Source organism: Enhydra lutris, unplaced genomic scaffold (assembly GCF_002288905.1).
Source record: "Enhydra lutris kenyoni isolate GAN:26980312 unplaced genomic scaffold, ASM228890v2 scaffoldscaffold93, whole genome shotgun sequence".
Lineage (NCBI taxonomy): Eukaryota > Metazoa > Chordata > Mammalia > Carnivora > Mustelidae > Enhydra > Enhydra lutris.
The window spans coordinates 2,407,813-2,429,696 of NW_019154177.1; the positions used below are offsets into that span (position 1 = coordinate 2,407,813).

The 21,884-nt window shown below is 43.7% G+C and overlaps 5 protein-coding genes across 8 annotated transcripts in view; 2 read left to right on the forward strand and 3 right to left on the reverse strand.

Moving 5' to 3' along the window:
* Positions 1–221: 221 nt before the first annotated feature.
* Positions 222–7,081, forward strand: LOC111138550 (histone H2B type 1-K). Of its 2 annotated transcripts, none has more exons than XM_022490569.1 (2): positions 222–611; positions 6,593–7,081. In XM_022490569.1, exon 1 carries the CDS (start codon positions 222–224, stop codon positions 600–602), a length of 381 nt encoding a protein of 126 aa, XP_022346277.1. In that variant the 3' UTR covers positions 603–611; positions 6,593–7,081. The 2 variants fall into 2 exon arrangements, with proteins under 2 accessions (XP_022346277.1, XP_022346276.1); XM_022490568.1 differs by lacking the exon at positions 6,593–7,081 and adding an exon at positions 6,033–6,056.
* Positions 2,544–7,809, reverse strand: LOC111138528 (histone H4). Of its 2 annotated transcripts, XM_022490543.1 has the most exons (2): positions 7,788–7,809; positions 2,544–3,346 (listed from the first exon to the last, which is right to left on the reverse strand). In XM_022490543.1, the coding sequence occupies exon 2, from the start codon at positions 3,342–3,344 to the stop codon at positions 3,033–3,035; it is 312 nt and encodes a 103-aa protein (XP_022346251.1). In that variant the 5' UTR covers positions 3,345–3,346; positions 7,788–7,809; the 3' UTR covers positions 2,544–3,032. The 2 variants fall into 2 exon arrangements, with proteins under 2 accessions (XP_022346251.1, XP_022346250.1); XM_022490542.1 differs by lacking the exon at positions 7,788–7,809 and having other exon boundaries at positions 2,544–3,623.
* LOC111138603 (histone H3.3-like) overlaps positions 7,077–21,884 on the reverse strand; it is an 18,873-nt gene continuing 4,065 nt past the window's right edge. The window contains exons 2-4 of the mRNA XM_022490618.1: positions 18,321–18,391; positions 12,002–12,287; positions 7,077–7,411 (exon numbers count right to left, since the gene is read on the reverse strand). Coding sequence (XP_022346326.1) covers positions 7,385–7,411; positions 12,002–12,287; positions 18,321–18,391 — 384 coding nt within the window. The 3' untranslated portion in view covers positions 7,077–7,384. The remainder of the gene's footprint in view (positions 7,412–12,001; positions 12,288–18,320; positions 18,392–21,884) is intronic.
* LOC111138538 (histone H2A type 1-B/E) lies at positions 12,213–13,041 on the reverse strand. Of its 2 annotated transcripts, XM_022490554.1 has the most exons (2): positions 12,961–13,041; positions 12,213–12,855 (listed from the first exon to the last, which is right to left on the reverse strand). In XM_022490554.1, the coding sequence occupies exons 1-2, from the start codon at positions 13,039–13,041 to the stop codon at positions 12,649–12,651; spliced, it is 288 nt and encodes a 95-aa protein (XP_022346262.1). In that variant the 3' UTR covers positions 12,213–12,648. The 2 variants fall into 2 exon arrangements, with proteins under 2 accessions (XP_022346262.1, XP_022346261.1); XM_022490553.1 differs by having other exon boundaries at positions 12,213–13,041.
* Positions 13,362–13,742, forward strand: LOC111138549 (histone H2B type 1-K). The gene has a single exon (XM_022490566.1). It carries the CDS (start codon positions 13,362–13,364, stop codon positions 13,740–13,742), a length of 381 nt encoding a protein of 126 aa, XP_022346274.1.

Genomic DNA, 21,884 nt, shown 5'->3' on the forward strand with positions numbered 1-21,884 from the left:
CTTCTTAACCAATGGAAGTGCAGCTCTGGGATCCTTGCATTCTGATTGGGCAGCACCAACTTCTGACGTTACCTTGAATGGCCACCAATCAGACACAGGACTGTAATTTACACCTTATTTGCATAAGGTTTCTGTATAAAAGGGACTAGTCGCACTCGGCTCACATTCTTTTTTTCGCTTTTTCTCTTTTTCTTCAGCGTTTTTGGCATTTTTTCCGAATCATGCCTGAACCCGCCAAGTCGGCGCCGGCCCCGAAGAAGGGCTCCAAGAAGGCGGTGACCAAGGCGCAGAAGAAGGACGGCAAGAAGCGCAAACGCAGCCGCAAGGAGAGCTACTCGGTGTACGTGTACAAGGTGCTGAAGCAGGTGCACCCCGACACGGGCATCTCGTCCAAGGCCATGGGCATCATGAACTCGTTCGTCAACGACATCTTCGAGCGCATCGCGGGCGAGGCGTCCCGCCTGGCGCACTACAACAAGCGCTCGACCATCACGTCCAGGGAGATCCAGACGGCCGTGCGCCTGCTGCTGCCCGGGGAGCTGGCCAAGCACGCCGTGTCCGAGGGCACTAAGGCCGTCACCAAGTACACCAGCGCCAAGTAACCTCGTCAAGTAAGCACATTTAAACTTAACCCAAAGGCTCTTTTCAGAGCCACTAAGTTGTCGGTAAGAGAGCTGCAAATACTCGGCCGGGATCGAGGCTTCAGTTTCAGGCAGTTACCCCGAGGCGGCTGTGCGGATCCCATTGCTCTGAGTAACGCGCGCTGTGCTCGTAACTGCCTTTGGCCGGAAGGAACCGGATGTACCGCGCGGCGTCTGTCGCCGTATGTAAGCCGGACCCTTAAGAGACGTTAACGGGAGTGTGTGCTGTGTGTGAGCGCAAAGAATTCCTATCTCTGGCGTGAAAGTGTATCCTTTGGTTGTGTGCGAGAGTGGCTTCTTGTTTAAATCCTAACAGCTTGGGTCTTGTGGCCTTTCTCCGTTGCAGTTCCAATTCGCGTTTATGTATTAGTAAATTTAGCCCCCAGTGATTGACCAAAATCCGCCTTGTCGCTCAGCAGCCATCTCATGTCCGAGGCGATTGCAATGGCGGAAGGGGCATTAAGTCGACAGCGTTTCTCTCCTCAAGCTTTAAAAAGTTGGCCTCTCCAGCCCGCAAGGGATCGGGACCTTGGCAGACCATCGGGGGGGGGGGGGGGGGGGGGAAGGTCTGCAAGTAGACAGCTTTTCTCCCGAATAAAGAAATGGAATACTGGAGCTCACAAAAAAGATACGCGGCTAGTTTACTAGTTTGTTATACATATGGCTAGAGAGCTAATAAGTGGTAGGTGGTATAATGGGGAAAAACAAGGGTACATAAATAACAAGTGGAATCCTGTGCCTCTGGTAATTTGAGCAAATAAAAGTCTGTACAACTGTTTGCCTATTTGTACAAGAACATTGATCTGAACTTTGTGATTTCAGCTGCTAAATTCTGTGCTCTCCAGAGCCAGTATGAAATCTGTGTGAACAGAGTGAGAGAATAAGTGACTTTCTCAGTCCGTCAGACCTACTGTAGAAAAGATTGGAATAATTGGATCAGATTGGAATAGAGGCACATCTTGTACCTGTCTGGAAGCTCTCCTCAGTTCTGCATCATAGAAAGGACCAGGACTGCAACCCACTCTCTGTGATGGCTTCTCTAGCTACCCAGAGAGTGGTTAAAAATATTACAGGTTTGGGTTATAGAATATAACATTTGTGACTTGGTTGACTTGGCTGTCAGCACATATATTTTGCCAATTTAAAATAAAATCTATCTCAGAAGATTATTATATAAGAATCCATGGAAAGCATTTAGCACAAATTTGAAATAACTTATTAGAGGCATGGTTTCTTTTTCACTCTACTTTTGTCTGTTACAGTGCCTTGCAAATTTTAGGCTTTTGGTTAATCAATCATTGCTTGTTAAGAAAATAGGAAGACTAGTCTGTTATCAGTAATTTCAGAAAAGCCTTACTCTCCAACCCAAATGAGATAAGCAGCCTCAATTTTTTGGTCTACTTATGCCTGCAGTTCTTTGGCAAATTAAGGGAGATGGAAATAACCCCTATATGAACAGGCATCATTTGCAAAAACTACTGAAACTATAAACCCAACATTATTAAACATGTCTCCAAAATAGCCAAAAAGCTTGTAAGAAACTAAACAACTTCATTATAATCAGAGAAACGCAACTTAAATACATGAGATTTAGTTTAGCAAATGTGGACTGGCAGAAAATTAGTCTGCACTAGTGAAATGTTGAAGATGGGGAGTAACAGGAGCTCAGTACTTGTGGAGTAAGGGGATATAAAACAAAAATAACCCCGGAACACAAGTTGCTCATTTCATGTCCAAAATGCAGACCCCCTTAAAGCAACGCCCCTCCTAGATCTGCACACAGAAAGGGTACAGCTGTGTACAACGCCCATAGCAGTGTGATTTGTAATGGGAAATACAGCAATTTAAAAATTTCCAGCATAGAGATGCCTACTTTAAAATGTTTTATCTAGGTTCTACAGTGTAGAGGAGCAATACATTTTCAAGACCCTTGCTAGAGCTCCCTGCAGCTCCGCTTAACCAAACACATTTCTTAAGGTGTCTGATGTGTGGATCTTATTCCTTTGCTTATACCCTTCACCCTGACATTAAGGTCTAAATTCAAAAGAACAGAAAATTAGTGTTGGGTGCGGCCCTTTAGATCTAAATCTCCAGTCTTGAGACTTTGGATTAGACTAATGATCCAGAATCTACCAGATTCCCTGCGATTCCCATGTCGTAGCGAAAAAAGGCTGGTCAGCAGGAATTCAGGTCACCAAAGTCAGAGTACCTGGGCCTCTGGTCACTTTGCTGGTATTAAGAACTACCCCAAAACGGCACTAAAAGCTTACACAACGGCTCTACCGAAATGACCCGTTTGTAGACAAGCACTAAAGCTCTTCCAGGGAAAACTTGGGGGCCCTAAAAAGGGCCTTTTTGGTGAGTAACAAGAATCCAAGGTTACTTTGGTCTTTAGCCCCCGAAGCCGTAGAGGGTGCGACCCTGGCGCTTGAGCGCGTAGACCACGTCCATGGCCGTGACTGTCTTGCGCTTGGCGTGCTCCGTGTAGGTGACGGCGTCGCGTATCACGTTCTCCAGGAACACCTTGAGCACCCCGCGGGTCTCCTCGTAGATGAGGCCGGAGATGCGCTTGACGCCTCCGCGCCGGGCCAGCCGCCGGATGGCGGGCTTGGTGATGCCCTGGATGTTGTCGCGCAGCACCTTGCGGTGGCGCTTGGCGCCCCCCTTGCCCAGGCCCTTCCCGCCCTTGCCACGACCAGACATCTCGGCAAGCGTGAAAACACAAAACTGCTTCCAGGCCGCGCAGCTCCTTTTTATCGGTAACCTCGGCGGACCGGAGTGAAAACCGGAAGACTGTGGCGGGAAGTCCCTCTGGGTTGGAGGAGGGGATCTGGAAAGGAACAGCCTGCTGCCAGGGTGCTCGCTTTTGTTCACCGAGTGTAGCCTCAAGACCAAAGGCTCTTTGTTTCTTCTTTTCTCTTGTCCCATCCTCGTGAAACAACACAACTTTAACACTGTAGAGGATACGTTTGAAAAAGAGAGAATAAAATATGCTGTTTTTATCTGCACATATATGCATGCATTTTCTTTTACTAACAGTATTTGCATTAGCTTATACCATTTTGTAAAGGTTTTTCTCCTTGTTATGGTGGGGGTGGGGAGGGGGATATGTGCCAAACACTAACTTCCTAGAAGTGGAACACGATGTGCTAATAGAATAGAGAATTTAAAGATCTTCCAGGGATATGGTTAAATTCTCTTCCACTGCCAAAGGGCTACCAATTTTCATTTTCAACAACAGTTATTATATTTTACTCATAATGAGTAGAACCATTTAAGAAAAATTTTTAAACTATAATAATCCAGACTTGGTTTCTTGTATAGAGCATTAATTTTTAAAAAGTTAACAGGCTGGTTAATCAGTATAACATGTATTTTCTCAACTGGTTTGAGGAAATTAATTGTTTATATATGGAAAAGTTCACTTAAAATTATTTCTTGAATTCTCACTGTTCTGTTGATCAGTCTGTGTGTACTGCTGAAGTATTATAATTATTTGAAACATTGAAAAATATCTTAGTATTTGGCTGTACATTTATTATGGTAAATTTATTAGCTTTAGAATATTGTGCCCTCCTAACCTGAAAAATACTGAATCTCTCCATCATACTAGGTCTTTCAGTGTATCTCAGTAGTGGTCTTTTTTTTTTTTTTCCTAGATAAATATAATTTTAAAAAACTTTCTAAAACTTTAATTAACTACAAGAGCAATTAACTTGTCATAAACAAACAAACAAGTAGAAAATTCAAATTCAGGGAAAAGAAAGTATACTTTGGTCTTTCTAAGAAAAAAAATTTTTATTCTTTTTTTAAGATTTTATTTATTTGTTTGTCAGAGAGAGAGAGGGAGCACAAGCAAGGGGAGCAGCAGACAGAGGAAGAAGCAGACTCCCCACTGAGCAGGGAGCCACATATGGGGCTCAATCCCAGGACCCCAGGATTATGACCTGAGCTGAAGGCAGACGCTTAACTGACTGAGCCATCCAGAAGACCCTAAGAAATTCTTTATTAAAAGAATATACTTAATATTATATACTTAGTTAAATATATATAATAAACAAATATAAATACAATGATATACTTAGTTAAATATATATAGTATAAATACATATACAATATTGCTTAAATTCTGAGAAATTTTAATCACTATTTTCAGAATTAGCATGGAATCCCCTTGTTATCCAATTATTTTCTTGCTATCCTTTATTTCAATGACTTACTTTTAGAGATGTTGCATTACAGTATTTCCAAAGTATTCCGTTTAAATTTCATAAAATAAATAAAAAGAATTTCTAAATGTCATTAAAATATTGAGATTTTTTTTCTGCATTTATGTTGCAATAAAAGAAAACTTGCCAAACACTTGAAGAAACAATACTGATTCAGATAGTGGGAGGCAAAATCAGTATATTTTAATAGAGGGGAGGGATAGCATAGTTTAGTTTAAGGGCAAATACAAATGGAAGATAAGAGACGGACTTTTCTCTGAAGGTCCCTCTATTCCCTTTTTCTCTTTCAGAATTTCTTTCTCTATCCTTTCCAAATGTATGTAAATCCTTCTGATGGGTAAATAAGTCTTTGGCCAGCCTCTTAACTCAGGAACTTTCCTCAAGGATCTTTGACTCCTTTATTTTGAAATGTAATCATCAAGGAAAACAGTACTCTATTTGTCAGTTTCTTGAAAAGGCAATTTAACTTCAGCTGGTATCTGAGACTACATTGCAAATCCTACCTGATGTAAAGGGTTGTATCCGATTAGCTCTAAAAAAAGTGAGATTTCTTTGTCTTTGCCATCTCTTTAGAAGATTGCCAGTGATGAGCCTAATATTATGGCTTTATGCTTACTGAACAATAAAATTATTTTCTTGGGGCACCTGGGTGGCTCAGTCTTTAGGCATCTGCCTTCAGCTCATGTAATGATCCCAGGGTCCTTGGACAGAGACCTGCATCAGGCTCCCTGCTCCGAGGGAAGCCTGCTTTCTCCCTCCCCCACTCCCCCTGCTTGAGCTCTCTCACTATGTCTCTCTTTGTCAAATAAATAAGTAAAATCTTAAAAAAAATTTTCTTTTTTTTCCTTATATTTCCCCAACATTAGTTCATTGGAATACCTTTTACAGACCTTACTCTCTCTACTTTAAAAATCAGTAAAATTCCCACCAACCAGTAGCCTCCCTCTTCATCTGATTTAATGGATACTTGCATAACACTAGTCGTGATAGAAGGTAGCAATGGATGGATATCTGAAAAGTTGGTCAGGCTCTTTTTATAGTTTCTGAAATTGATAGCCAAAGGCATTTATTTATTTATAAACCTACAGTATATTATTTTGTAAAAATACAAAGCTTTTTCTTTTTCTTTTTTAAAAGATTTCATTTTATTTATTTGACACAGAAAGACACAGCAAGAGAGGGAACACAAGCAGGGGCAGTGGGAGCGGAAGAAGCAGGCTCTCCACTGAGGAAGGAGACCGAAATGGGGCTCCATCCCAGAACCCTGAGATCGTGACCTGAGCCAAGGCAGCCGCTTAACCGACTGAGCCACCCAGGTACCCCTTAACCAAATTTTCTTTTCTTTTCTTTTTTTTAAAGATTTTATTTATTTATTTGACAGACAGAGATCACAAGTAGGCAGAGAGGCAGGCAGGGGTGGGGGGAGCAGGTTCCCTGCTGAGCAGAGAGCCGGATGTGGGGCTCCAGGACCCTGGGATCATGACCTGAGCCGAAGGCAGAGGCTTTAACCTACTGAGCCACCCAGGTGCCCCCTTAACCAAATTTTCAATGGAGAATTTGGTTTTCTCATCCTTTACCAGATGGAATATCAGCAGGAAAGTGATGGACTCCAGGAGGAAAGTGACAATGTCATCTGCTAGGCCCCAAGACCTGACCTTTGCTGCCCACCTGCTTGTACTCATTGATGTTTGTCCCACATTTTCCTGACGCTCTTCTTTCCAGCTGATCTCTTAGCTCCGGCAGCTGACCCCAGGAGCAGTATCCCGTGATGGAAAGTGAACCTACCCTTCAAGCATTAAAAACCAACCAGATCACCCAGACCAGTTTGAACTAATCAGGACTCCGACCTCTGCGGGTGGACCACTGAGTGACCCACAGAGTGACTTACAGTGACCTGTACTTCATTATCATACTAAAATCTGCCCACCGAGCACAAGGCTCATTTCCATAACACACAATGTGAGTCTAGGCATGTTTTTTAAGGCGCATGTGAGGCTATGCCTGCCTATACATACAAGGACAAGGCTCATCTTCCTACATATTCACCCTAACCCTACATAAAAGGAACCCATTCACCATTGCCTGGGGAGTCATGGTTTTGGAAGTTATTCCCTGTGGTCTCCTTATTTGCTGCAGATAAAGTTTCCTTTGTGGGACAACTCACCTGGTGCAGTTTCTTTTTTTAAGATTTTATGTATTTGAAAGAGAAGAGAGCCAGGGAGTTGCTGAGGGAGAGGGACAAGCAGACGCCATGCTGAGTGCAAATCCCAGGGCTGGGTGCGATCCCACAACAGGGGATGATGACTTGAGCCGAAATCGAGAGTCGGGCACTTAACTGACTGAGCCACCTGGTGCAGTTTCTATCTGTGATTCCCAGGGGAATGAACTCGCACATGAGTTCCCTTACAATGGTACAGCTTTTCAGTGTTTATTTTGTGTATTATTTCTAAGAAACGGTCGCTGTGGTCAGTGTCTTCCAGTTTGCTTTATTCCACAGGAGAGAAACCAGGCCTCCTAGTCCCCTTTGATTCGGGCTGCAGCCTGCAAATAAATTGATTAGGGACTGTAAGGGGGAAGGAGCAGAATCCAGCCAAGGCAAGGGCAGGTCATCAGGCTAAAGGAAGGACTGGTAACCATCCTTCCCTCCTCTTGCCTCTGTCCCCTCTCCCCCTAATCTCCTTACAATGCCCACATGGTTTTCTTATTGTTTCTCTGCACTATTATAAAAAATTCTCATCAAGCCTATGGAACTTGAAATGAGTAGATCATTCAAATTGTCTGTAAGGGATATACGAATATCTACAAATAAAGGAAAAAGTGCTCAATTACATTAATCCAGAACATTAGGGGAAAAAAATCCTTAAAAGTATGGTAAAGAGACAGCTTTCCTTTGTTTAAAACTTTTGTTTAGAAATATTCTGTGTATCATTTAGAAATATAATGCAGATTTCAGATTTTTTATTAATACAGACCTAATACTGTACTAATAAATACAAATATTAGCATTAGGTATTAAAAGATAGCTTAATAGGCCACCCCAAAATATTCCACTCTGGCGTAAGGTTGATTTTGAGCTGAAGGCGTTTGAGATGAAGCAGAGAGAAGAAACGCTTTTTGTCTTTCCGCTTAATCGCCTAAAAGCAGGAAGTAGATTTACAAAGCTGTCCCTCCTTCCCTCTCTACCAGGAGGGACATAGGTTAATCCCAGTGTCTGGGTAGGCAGTTAGTTTACGCTCTACCGGGATGGCCCGAGGCCATCAAGAAGGAGGCCACGGCCGGCTGTGCGGAAGATCAGAGGCAGGTCGGGGCAGCGTCGGCGAGAAGCCGGATCCCACCAGACAGGCCCAAGATGGCGGCGCCACGACTGAAAACCCCTGACCCGGTGAAGAGACCCTGCTTCCGGCCCCAAGTAATGACTATTTTGCCCGCTGGTTAACAACTGTCAGTGAAAGAAACCCTAACTCCAGGACGCATGGTTCTCCCTCTTGAGCTCACCATGCTCTCTCACATCCTGAGTGTTCTTTGGTTTCAATCAACTTTCCTGCTTGTACCTCTCATACACTGTGTTGCGTCTGCCCTTGAATTCTTTCTCGTGAGGAGACCAAGAGCCTTCAGCGACATCTTTGATATAGGTTGGGTCTAGACCTCAGGGCCCAGGTCTCCCAGTTCACCCAGCAACGCCAGTAGGCAGCTTTAGACCTTTATCAGTGGAGAGGGCCCCAAATTAAATCTGCCTAACAAACTTGATTCTTGTTTTCCTGGTAAGCTTCCCATAACTAACTTCCCCTCACCTTTTGTGGTAGGCTTATAAGGGCCGAGGGCAGGAAGCCCCAAAGATGGGCCGAGCTGAAGACAATAAAGACCCTGTGGGCTCGAGAGAAACTTTTGTCCCTCCCATAGGTACATAGAAAAATCTAAATTGGGGTTGTTCCCAGAAGAGGGTTATTAACAGAGGTAAACGTTTTCCGAGGGACCCATCTCTTGTGGAGGCCAAAAAAACCAAGGCTGTACCCACCTCAAGTCTAGCCTTGACATCAAGTACAGCCATCTTGGCCCCGGCAGCCATCTTAGGCCTTCGTGAGGGGTAAATGATCCCCGGCTCCAGGAAGACTGACCAAGTTTTGAAAACAAAACACCATACCAAAAACTAATTAGGAATAGGATAGCTGGGGCGCCTGGGTGGCTCAGTGGGTTAAGCCACTGCCTTCAGCTCAGGTCATGATCCCAGGTCCTGGGTTCAAGCCCCATATCCGGCTTTCTGCTCAGCAGGGAGCCTGCTTCCTCCTCTCTCTCTGCCTGCCTCTCTACCTACTTGTGATTTCTCTCTGTCAAATAAATAAATAAAATTAAAAAAAAAAAGGAATAGGATAGCTTAACAAGGTAATAAGTCATGTCAGGAGTAGGATAGCTTGACGTTGTAATAAATCATGTCAGAAATAGGACAACTTAACACTGTAAAAAATCACAAGAACATAGGGTTGCGATAAATCATGTCAGAAATAGGACAACTTAACACTGTAAAAAATCACAAGAACATAGGGTTGCGATCGTGGCCCAATCACCTACTGCCAAATCCACCCCTACTCTGTCTTTAAAAACTCTGACTGTAATCTGGTTCAGGGTCCAAGCCCCTACTCCGCTGTGTCGGGTATACTTGGGGCCAAGCTTAATCTTGTCAAATAAACCCTCGTGTGATTACATCAGTGTTGGTTCCTTGGTGGTCTCTCAGATGCGAAAACTTGGGCATAACATCTCTATGGCAGGGCAAACATCTAATTACGGAACACCTGCCCTTCTTACTGCCTCATGAAGGTCATCCCTTCCCTCCAAAATCCCAGACGCCATCTTAGTTCAGAATGAGATATATGCCTTCTTTTGCCTGTCTTTGGAATTTCCAGGTCTGTGTGGATTCCCTGTACAAATGCTATTAAATTAGACTTTTCTCCTGTTAATCTTTCTCAAGTCAGCTGGATTCTTAGTCCAGCCGGAAGGACCCTTGAAGGGGACAGGAATTCTTGCTCCCTGACAAGTGGAAGGCAGTATTTAAACGGTATTTTTAAGGCACCTTGGGGGTTCCTGGTTGTCTGCAGTGTGGCTCCCATATGTACACGAGGTACACATGTTAGAAAGGAGACAGCAAGCCCCACATGGAGTCACTTGAGTAAACCCCACATCAGCAAACCAAGATTTAATACCTAATCTCGTCACAATCTCACTCCCCTGGAGTCCCACTGCCACCCCCAGGAATGTAACCTTTAGCCAAGTGCAATTAACCTAGTCTGCTAGTGATACAATCCACCCAATAGGCCCGCCCCTTTAGAAAGATGACCTTGCCTGAAACAATGCATTCTTAGCTGCTAATAGTTTCTTTTTTTCTGCAACCTTTCACCTTTAAAAGCCTTTTCTTTTCTACAGCTCCCCAGAACGCCTTTCTATTGCCTGGTGGGATGCTACCTGCCCTGTGAATCATTGAATAAAGCCAATTTGACTTTTAAATTTACTCAGTTGAATTTTTGTTCTTTAGCAATGTTAATAAAAGTCCGTGTTTTTCTTTTGGGAAAACTGTCTTTGATTACAGGGATCTCAGCCGAACACTCAGAAGAGTAGAGGAAAAGTCATTTTTCTTTCCCTAAAATGGGAAGACATATTTAAGGACAGAACAACTGAATAATGAGTAAAATCATTTGGGTCACACAGCTTCTAAAAAGCCCATCAAAAAGTCAAATATCTTATGGGAGCGGGTGCATCTGAGTGCCTGTTATTGTTAGGTGCTGTCATCAGTGTTTATTTTCGTTCCAAAAAGTCCTATTTACCTTAAAAAAAAGTTAGGTTTTAAGTACAAGAAATAGGAACAATGGTATGAATATTAATATGACATATTAATAGACTTTGTTAAAGAAATCCCAGATAGGAAGCGGTGCTTTCAGGGATAAATTATAATTAGGCAGGCTGAAAAGTCACAGGCAGGTCAATCAAATTTTACAACAAGGGTTTTTAAGCTGAAGTCCGTATACGCCACAAATCGGCAGTGCATGGTGGGGAGTGCATGGTAGTGAGGAGAAACCACATTAAGTTGGGATGGGGAAGCATAATTTACCTGACTGCTCTTTACAGTGAATTTAGGCCACAAACCTCAGTACTTGTCACCCAGTGGAAATCGCAGATAATCCCATTTCTCATAACAATTGCCAAATTACTTTGAACCGTTAGTTATTTACTCGTCTGATTAGTGATGGCAGTTGTTAGGCTCATCAAGCATGTATCATAGAACATGTTCGCTAGTTAGGCACATGTCAGTCCTATCGAATTTATTTTTATTAAAAATACATCAGTAACTAAAGGGTTACGTTTTTTGTAATGTTTGTGTTTTATGCACCTCAAATATTATTCTGAGAAGGATTTCCATAAATGTCACTGGACAGCCAAGGTTATGCAAGACATTCAAGAAAAAAAAAACCCAAGAATGCTTCCCGCTCCCCCCGTCCCCTTTTTGAGATGACATCAGTTAAAGGAGTACAGTGAACAGAGAGTAGGAGGCAAGATTCTTTACCCTGGGCAATAAAACCAGTTGGCAGGGGTTTTCCTTATTTCCTTACTCCCTAACAGCAACAAAAGTGTGGTGTTCGTCAACAGACCTTCCTCCATCCCTAACCCTGCCCCCTCGGAGAGGCCAGGGTTTGTCAGAAACCCGCCACACACTATACTTCATTCCTAAGCAGCCCTTGGTCAAACCATATCAGACTCCTCTATAGTATTTTTCTGACTCCACTCGTTCCTGTGAGTCTGGAAGGCAGAGCAGCCTGCGGGATTAGCAACATTGCACATTTCAATTGCACTAGTTACGAGAAACTTCCCTTAAATGTTAAGGTTCGACAGAAATTACCCTGAGGCAACAGCCCTGAAGATTTTAGTTCCTCCCAGATGTGAAAGTTTTCTCGGGCTCCAGAATGGTGTCCTACATACCAATGTAATCCCAATATTTTATTCATTTGGCAACATCGAGGGTGATGGGGGAGGCAGTGCCTCAGAGCAGGTCTACAGTTAGCAAACACGGGTGTGGCTCCTGACAGCCTTTGGATGGGTGGGGGGGGGCTATCCTGTAATGAGGCCCTCCATTAACCTGTAGGGGACCCGGGTGTCCTTGGGCATGATGGTGACGCGCTTGGCGTGGATGGCGCAGAGGTTGGTGTCCTCGAAGAGCCCCACCAGGTAGGCCTCGCACGCCTCCTGCAGCGCCATGACGGCCGAGCTCTGGAAGCGCAGGTCGGTCTTGAAGTCCTGCGCGATCTCGCGCACCAGCCGCTGGAACGGCAGCTTGCGGATCAGCAGCTCGGTGGACTTCTGGTAGCGCCGGATCTCGCGCAGGGCCACCGTGCCGGGCCGGTAGCGGTGCGGCTTCTTCACGCCGCCCGTAGCCAGCTGCTAAACTCAGCCAGGAAAGCTGATGTGCACCAAAAATGTCAACTTACAAAAGCTAATAGCTGCCTGTGGACGCACACTACCTACCTAAACAATGACACGAGGTACGTAATAGGTGTTTACAATTACTGCAAATCTCAAATGCGGCAATCTATCGTACATGGCAGTTTTGGACTAGACATAGGGAGGTGGGTTTTCAATCTGGGATAGTTGTTAAAAAACACCCCGCTTTTCTAGGCTTCACCTGCTCTTCCCATTTAACAGAGTAAAATGTTAGAGTTCTTTTCCAGAAAATATAGGTGGCCCTGAAAAGAGCCTTTGGGTTTAGACAGGAGATTTGAACTGCGCATTCTACCATTCTACTTGCCCTTGGCCTTGTGGTGGCTCTCGGTCTTCTTGGGCAGCAGCACGGCCTGGATATTGGGCAGCACGCCGCCCTGCGCGATGGTGACGCGGCCCAGCAGCTTGTTGAGCTCCTCGTCGTTGCGGATGGCCAGCTGCAGGTGGCGCGGGATGATGCGCGTCTTCTTGTTGTCGCGCGCCGCGTTGCCCGCCAGCTCCAGGATCTCGGCCGTCAGGTACTCGAGCACGGCCGCCAGGTACACGGGCGCGCCGGCCCCGACCCGCTCCGAGTAGTTGCCCTTGCGGAGCAGGCGGTGCACGCGGCCCACTGGGAACTGCAGACCTGCCCGCGAGGAGCGCGTCTTGGCCTTGGCGCGCGCCTTGCCGCCCTGCTTCCCGCGTCCAGACATCCTTGTCCTAAGTTTTAACACTGCAGTAAGTTGTCAAAATGGAAGCGCAAGGGCAGCACTTTTTATAACCCTTATTGGGCTTGAAAAAGAAAATTTTTCATTGGTTGAGATTGCAGTTCCATTTTAACCAATGGAAATGGCAACTTTGGGATTCTTGCATTCTGATTGGGCAGCACTAACTTCTGACGTTGCCTTGAATGGCCACCAATCAGACACAGGACTGTAATTTACACTTCATTTGCATAAAGGCTTCTATATAAATGGGAGCGATACGTTTTCTGTCATTTTTTGTTTTGCAGAGGACTGAACTTTTCCGAATCATGCCTGAACCTGCCAAGTCGGCGCCGGCCCCGAAGAAGGGCTCCAAGAAGGCGGTGACCAAGGCGCAGAAGAAGGACGGCAAGAAGCGCAAACGCAGCCGCAAGGAGAGCTACTCGGTGTACGTGTACAAGGTGCTGAAGCAGGTGCACCCCGACACGGGCATCTCGTCCAAGGCCATGGGCATCATGAACTCGTTCGTCAACGACATCTTCGAGCGCATCGCTGGCGAGGCGTCCCGCCTGGCGCACTACAACAAGCGCTCGACCATCACGTCCAGGGAGATCCAGACGGCCGTGCGCCTGCTGCTGCCCGGGGAGCTGGCCAAGCACGCCGTGTCCGAGGGCACCAAGGCCGTCACCAAGTACACCAGCGCCAAGTAAACAGCGACTTAGCTGCGAATTGAAAACTAAAGGCTCTTTTAAGAGCCACCCATGTTCTCAAAAAGAGAGCTGCCTCTTGTTTCCACTCTGCGCTGCCTCCTGGAATTTTGCGGTAATTGGTCTGCGAGGAACGGCAATCACTGAACAATGTCAGTTTTCTTGTCCCGGTAACTAAACAACAAAAATATTACCAGACCCTGCCAAAGGTCTGTAACTCCTTTGTGCAAAGTAACAGCGCTGAGTTTGTCACTTTCCCTTGGGTTTTCAAAAGGCCTCTTAAACTGGTTGTGATCACCATCGGGATCAAATGACGATGGTAGACCAAGCTAAACTCGAAGCAAATTCTTCAAATACTCCCCAGTTTGTCGGGAGTAAAGCGTTGGGCGTGGGGGTGGCGCCGGCACTTTGAATTTGCCGCCCGTCCTCTCGGCGCCCCAATTGGCTGCCGGCAACTGGGTCGCGCCCGCCGGTCCAGCCGCGCGGGGACCGGCGGCCACTCCCGGCCGAGAGCACCATCGGCCCGCACGCAGCAGCCCCCGGAGGGAACATTCTCGCGCGGTCTGGGCTGCTTTCTATTGTCCTCGACTTGAGCGTTCTATCCTTGTGGGAATGACGTTTATAATTTTCCTCGGAATTTTCGTCAGAAAGGAATTTGGCGGATGTCATTTTCAGGCCCAGAAGTATCCTTGGTTTATTTCTGTTTAGGGCGCCGCTTTCCCTTTGCCATATATCCATAGGCTGGAAAATACTACAGGACGAAATGGCTCTATGGGGGGTGTGGGGTTGGGAGGGTGTCCAGTGAAGGCAAAGAAGCTTGATGGCATTTATCCTAGACTCTCTTGAAACAAAAATCAGTATTTATTTTAAAGTTCCTTTTGTTGCTGTTTTAAATCCTATGTTTGACATTGCCTGGAACCGGTGAGGAATAACAAACCCCATGTCAGGCTGTTGTAAATAAGAACCAGTCACCCAATTGTACGTCTCTGGATTGTAACTTTTCAATATTTAGTGTTTCTTTGCTTCAAAGCCACGATCTATAAAGCATTTGGAAGCTTCATCAAGGTGCTGGTTTGGGGGTTAGGTAATTTTAAAAGCGTTTAATTTAAATATATTATCTAGTTTATCTAAACGGATTTAAATTTAACACAGTAGCTTGTTGACTCAAATCCTACTCATATTTCAATGCCCACTTCAATCTGCCTGCTCTCTGAAATTGCCTTCTGTTTTCGAGCTTCTTCCAACAGTTTGTCCAGCATTTGGGAACTGCCTCCATATAGTTCCTCATATATATCGGTTTGAATTGCTACTAACTGGTTTGTTGTATGTTTCCACATAGTCAATGTCCAGTCATAACAGAAAAAACAAAGAAAGAAAGTTCTTTCCTTCATCTCCATCCCACACTAATAGTAACTGAGTATCTGTAAATAAACAGAACATAAATAATTCTTGTCACTTCTGTCACATGTCACATGAGCCCCTGGCTCCTCTCCATTAATTCAGATAGTCAGATGATAATTTCCAAGCTAAATACTTTTTTTGTTGTTTGTCTTATAGGATATAGAAATCAGAATAAAAAAGAAAAGGACTTGGGGGCGCCTGGGTGGTTCAGTCCTTATATGTCTGCCTTCAGCTCAGATCATGATCCCAGGGTCCTGGAATCGAGCCCCACATCAGGCTACCTGCTCAGCAGGAAGCCTGTTTCTCCCTCTCCCACTCCCCCTGCTTGTGTTGCCTCTCTCACTGTCTCTCTTCTCTGTCAAATAAATAAATAAAAAATCTTAAAGAAAAGAAAAAGAACAGAGATTGAGACAGAAGATGAGCCATGGGCAATAGTCCATTCCCAGATGAAAATTTGGAATTACTAAGTTTTTAAAAACTACTAACTTGAAAAGATCCCAGCTAATTCTCCTATTACTCAGAAAATCAAACTGCCTAGGCCATAAACAAATCAGGTAAATAAATCAAATTTTCATCTTTGAGGTAATTTGTACCGTGATGGAGTCCCCTTGAAAATAAGGCAAGGTTTTTATACTTTCCTTGAAAAAGTGTTATCACTTTAACCCGTTGTTAATCAGCTTCAGAAGAATTGGTTCAAAGCTAAACTAACACGGTACGTCATTGAAAAAAATACACTGTGAAATATATCACAAAATAAAAAGATATTTGTTGCTCAAAGTACTTAGGACTATTTGACAGGTCTTCCCAGGAAACCACAAACCAGAATGCCTAGAACATTGTGTTACAACTAGCTGCTTGTATATAACCCTTTTTCCAGCTATAGCAAATGATTATATTCATTGTTCTACTGTGCACTTGTTTCTTTTTAAACTAATCGCCAACAGTTGTTGAAATCAAGGCACCCAGTCCCCAGGGGAGTTAAAAGAGCCCCACTGACAAAGTCTATGGAAAGGTCAGTGGCCCTATATCTAGACACCATGCAGCTGATCTGTTCTTCCATTATCCCTTTGGTATGTTAAAGTTAATTCCATTGTAATAGAACTTTGGTTAATTTTACTTTCAAGTTTTGATAATATATGGTAAATTTCCAATTAGTAATAACTACATTTACAAACTAGTCATTGATTTGAATGACTTATCTTAAGATTTAATTTCAAAGTGTCACTTTTCTTGATATTGCCCCCAAATGTTGGATATGCAACTCTCTTTAGAGTTTGCATTGCATGAAGGCATATTTGGATTCTGCACATCAAAGTAGAGCAGAATTTTTAAATTTTAATAATAAAAAAAGGGTTTCTGAAGAACTTTTCTTGCACATTACTAATACTCTTTCTACTCTTTGTCAGTGAATCTGTTCTCATTTACTATGGAAACTATACTATACACTTGACATTGGGAAACCAGGTAAACATGTGGTTTGTGCTCCTACTATTACCTGCACACCATCAGATCTACAAAACTATGATGTATACATCAGTATTCGATTGTCATACAGAAGCGATATATACCAGGCCCAGCCTGAGCAACTGCTGAAGGAAGAAAATAACTGTTAGAGCAAACAGCTCACACTGCAATTATTTCTACTTCTGAAACATAGTTGTGCTTTTTATTTTTAATAACAGGAGGAGTTTCTTATACATTGCTAATTGAGAAAGACTATCTAGGTTTGAAACTAGGCCGTGGAACTTAAAATTTGCACTTACACATTAATTTCTCTAGCTTTTTTCCTCATTTAAAAAGGGGGTAGAGTAGTGCTTCTGAAGAATGAACATTTTCAACATGCGTGGAACAATGTCTCACATATGGTAAGTATTCAATTTATGGGATGTAATCCCACTGCTGACAGCAATCATAGCAGACGTATTAGAAAGAGTAATAACAACGTACACTCAGGAGCATCTGTGAAAGACAAGAGGGAGGAGAGGAGGATTGTTGCCACTGGGAAGAAGTGGGAGTATTGCATCTCATTGTTTACTTTTGCTGGGAAGAGAAATGATCTACGACATTGATCTAAAGTGATTCAGGCGTGTGACTGGTTTGTCTAGTGAGGCAAAGATGCGAAGAAGACAAAAGTGGGGGTTTGTTGACAAGTTTTGGGGAAGAATGAGATGAATGAACTCAAAATGGTCCTAGAGTCTAAAAATAGTGTTGGCCCATGCCAACGCCAACCACGAGGTCCATACTTCCAAGGACGCTCTCAGTAATCAGGCAGATAATACCAGCCATGTGCATGTCACTGTTTCTTTTCTCAGCACCCTTCCTACTGCCCAAGCAGTTGGTAAGCGAGGTGGCCCGGAGTAGAGGTTATATAGGAGCTCTTCAATATAGACTTAGTTCGGCAGAGCTGACCTGGATACAGACTCTGCCAAGTGTCCCATATCCTAGGACAAGTCTTCCTGGATCCATTTTGTCCTCATGAGGCAAATACAGGACTTCACCGAGATAGATGCTCATTCTAGATTTGGTGTGTTTCACTCTCAGGCCATTGCTAACAAGCTTACCTATGAACTTACTGAATACTTTACGCCTCCTATCTCACAACACTATTTTCCCCCATTTCACTACATTATAGAGAAAAGGTGAGGCAATGCAGAGAGGGCCGTGGGACTCAGTAGTCTCAGCGTGTAGTGCAGACTTCATGACGGCAGCCTCGTCAGTTACTAGAAGACTCATTGAAAGTGGTGTCTAGGAGTTTGGCAAGTTATTGGAGTCCTTTTCAGCTGGATGATGTATAGGTCCTGAAGACTGACAGAGTGTAGCCATAATTTCCGCCATTGCCAAAACACATTGGTTAAAGAACAGAGAGGCAGAAACGGAGGGTCCGTCAGGTACAGGATTTGATCACCATCCTTGCACCTTTCCATCCTTGAACCTCAGCGCGCGCTCCGTCCAGTTTATTAGATTTTTGGTTTTTTGTTTTTGGTATTCAAAGGAGGAATGCCTCGGCCAGTGGACACTGAGATGACTCTATTAAATTCTATTGATTTACCGAAAGTGGGTCGTTTTTTAGGTAAAGTTAAAGCAACTTTAGTTAGATTCACTAGCGGGCTTAAGAGATGTTTGGTAAAGATTTAGGTCTTTGGATTTAGGCCTTTAGAATCCTTTGTTTCCCAATCTTAAGTTTTCGTTTTCCTTCTTCCCTCTTGCACTTTCTTTTTAGGAGAATGGGCAGACAATGGGACAGAGACAGTCTGAGTGTTCTTTAAAAGGCTGTCATAAAAAATACACACTGAAAGCCAATCAACTTAGTCTCAGAAATCTTCAAATACAAGTTAAACTACACTAATGTAAGTTACTACAAAATTGATAAATACACAAATAAAGTTTCAATAATTCTTATTAGTCACCAATTAGTTACTTGGTGAAATGGATTTTAGATAACTGAGTTGAGAAAAACTGTCCTGTCTACCCATATTTCCTTCTGTGATATTTCACATATTTGACTATTTAATCTAATCACTGGTTTTTCTTTCCTTCTCCCTTAGTATTTTATTTAGGGTATCTTGGTGCCATATAACCCTACAAGTTACACAATATGTAGATGGACTCACAGTAGAACGAGAAGAGTAGTGGATTCTGGATTATGAGCTATTTTCTATAACTAAAAAGATTTTGCATGCTCTTAAAATATGACCGAGACAAGCAAAATGAGCAAATCATCATAATGGAGAAGCAGTATGTGCAAAGGAGTGAATTTTGGGTTTTGGTCATTATTTCTCAATTTACAAAAATTAACTGAGTTTCTGTCCAACAACAAACTTTTTCAAAAGTTATTAAATATATATATATATATATATATATATATATATATATATATGTTTATATGACCACAAATAACTGCATTGGAGGATTAAGAAATCCAATGCTATCAGACTCTTATTTAAAGGTATTATAAGATGTATTATGTTCATGGACAAGAAATATTAAATAGCATAGAGATGTCAGTTTTTCTAAAGTTGGTATAATTCTTCAAGGTACTTCCAGTCAAAATCCTAATGTTAGTTTTAGAATTTGGAAGCTAATTCTAACATTTATTTGAAGAGTGAAGTGATTTTAAAAAATCCAAGAAACTCTCAATGAGAGGAAGAATATGATTTAGTGATAAAAGACTTATCTAATACTATGGAGCACTGCAGAGAGATGGGCGCATTGACCAACTGAATTAGATAGGAAGCCAAGGATCACATCTAATTTTTTTTTGAAACTTCAGAAAACAGAGAGGTGAGATTTCAGGTTAGTGAGGAAAAGATGGACTGCTCAAAAAACTTGATCATGGCAACTGGTCATGGGATGGTTTTTGGTGGAAGACCCGAAATGTAAGTAGAAAACCACTAAGGCCTTTGGAAGATAAAATAGGAAAATATTAGAAAGAAGGACTTTTTAAAACAAGAAACAAATGTACTAGCCAGGAAGAAGAGTGTTCCATTATACCTCATTAGAGGAGGCCTTTTCTCTTAAGCTATTTTGCAACATCGTGACTTCTAGGTTCTATTATTAGTGAATATTAGTGAATGTCAGTTAAAAATGAAGAAAGGATTGAAAAGTCTGTTTCCACTGAAGTCTGACCTTGACCTTACCTGAGGTCAGATTTTTAGGTTCAAACCTTCTTTTCTTCTCTCTTTCCTTCTGGTTCCTAATTCAGAATAATGAAAGTGTTAAAATATGTTTCCTATTATGTCTATGGATACAGAAAATAAGTTTGTTTGCTTATTGTGTAAAAAACTAAGGTTTTCAGAGCAAAAATGTTTCAATTTTAAACTTAAAGATGCTAAATTTAATGTGAACGGAATATGAATGGAATATATCAGTAATTACTTTTGTTTTTTAGAGAAAACTTCTCCCAGCACTTTTCACAGAAAGGGTCTACAAACATGACAATCCATGAACAATGAGAATTGCCATTACCCAGATTATCCTTTCTCAGTCCTTTCCCAAAGAGCAAACTCGACTATTTGGAGATTTGGTTATTAGGAATTAAAACAGATAGCAACCAACGGAATCCTAATTCAGATAAAATCATTGTAGAAAAGTATTTGAGGCAATTGAGTGTTGTGGAGTTGTTGTTGTTTTAACCACTAGGTATTGGATGATTTTACAAATGATCACTTCTAAGTTACTTTCGGTGCGAGAATCCGGTGTTTTGTTTATCTCTGTATCTGTTGGGACGTTTGTGACAATACTCAACGCTGAAAGGACAGCTGGTGTCCCCCTCGGGCCCAGTGAAGCCGGGAGAGCCCGCCGGCGTGGGCAGGATGCTGGTAATCCCCGGAGATTCCGGGGGTGCTTCAACACGGCCTCAGTCCCTGCCCCACCTGCCTCCACTGCACCCCGCCCTGCCCCCAAAAAGTTTTTTTAAGGAGTCGGCCAGGTTAACGAATCTATTCCTCGTTTAGAGGAATGAAGACGCACAGAAATCACGGCGAGGAAGCCCAGTCTCCCCCTTTCAGCCCACTGCGGGACGGCGTCGCACGCTCTCGCCACCTGCTGGCCGTTTGGGACAATGCAGCTAAAACTTGGTTCTGTTGCAGTTTCTACTAGGCAGTCCCTTGCGAGGGTTTCCTAACTGCATCCATAAAAAACACAAGAAGCACTTCTGTTCCCGGCATAGTCCTCGACCACCCACCTCCCCCATCAGTAACAGCGAACCACGCTTATTCGTTTCCTGTGTAGCCGTCTGGAACTTCTTCATACAAAGACATAAACGTGAACTATCCCCCTCCCTGCCCCCCCCCCACCTCCCCAAAGACACACTCTTTAATTTAAATGGGCAATGGCCATGTTCTCACGGTTCTACCCATTGCTTTTCTCATTACCTAGCTTGGAACCCTTTCCTTTATTTTTACTTTTTTTTAAAGATTTTATTTATTTGACAGAGAGAGCACAGAGGGAGGAGGGTCAGAAGGAGGGGAAAAGTAGGCTCCCCGGGAGCAGGGAGTCCAATTTGGGTCTCCACTGGGACCATGACTGGAGCCCGAGGCAGACGCCCAGCCCACGAAGCCCGCCATGTGCCCAGAACGCTTTCCTTAGTAACCAGAGAGGCTGAAACTTCCTGCAGGTGCGCCCTAGCTAGTAACCTGAGGAAGGTAACCCCAGGCCAAAACTGTTCCTACACTGGGAACCCCTGAAAGTGAGCCTGATGCCCCTCCCCGTATTAAGCCTCATTTGCCTTATCTAGTCAGTTGCACACCTGACCTACACGCACCTGCATAATCGAGAATAACTGTAATAGTGTGTAGTGGTGCAGGGAGCATGGGCGGCTCAGTCAGTTAAGCGTCTGCCTTTGGCTCAGGTCATGATCCCGGAGTGGTTGGATCAAGTCCCGCATTGGTGGGCGGGGTGTCCCGGCTCATCAGGGAGTCCGCTTCTCCCGCTCCCTTTGCCCTGCTTGTACTTGCTCTCTCTGTCAAGTAAATAAATAAAATCTTTAAAAAAATAGTGTTTGATGGTGCAATAAACAATTACTGTTGACGAAGTGCCTGTTTGTCAAGAACTGTTTCAGGCATCTGGGAAGCAACAAGGAGTGAGGCATTGTCCTTGCTCTCACAGTCCAGTAGAAGAGAACAAAGGTGCTCTTACACTTAACCCCAATAATCCCGCGGCCACGAATTAAGTTTTGTGTTCAGGGCGTTCCTCAACTCCGAGCCCCGCCCCCCCCCCCCCCCCCCCCCCCCCCCCCCCCCCCCC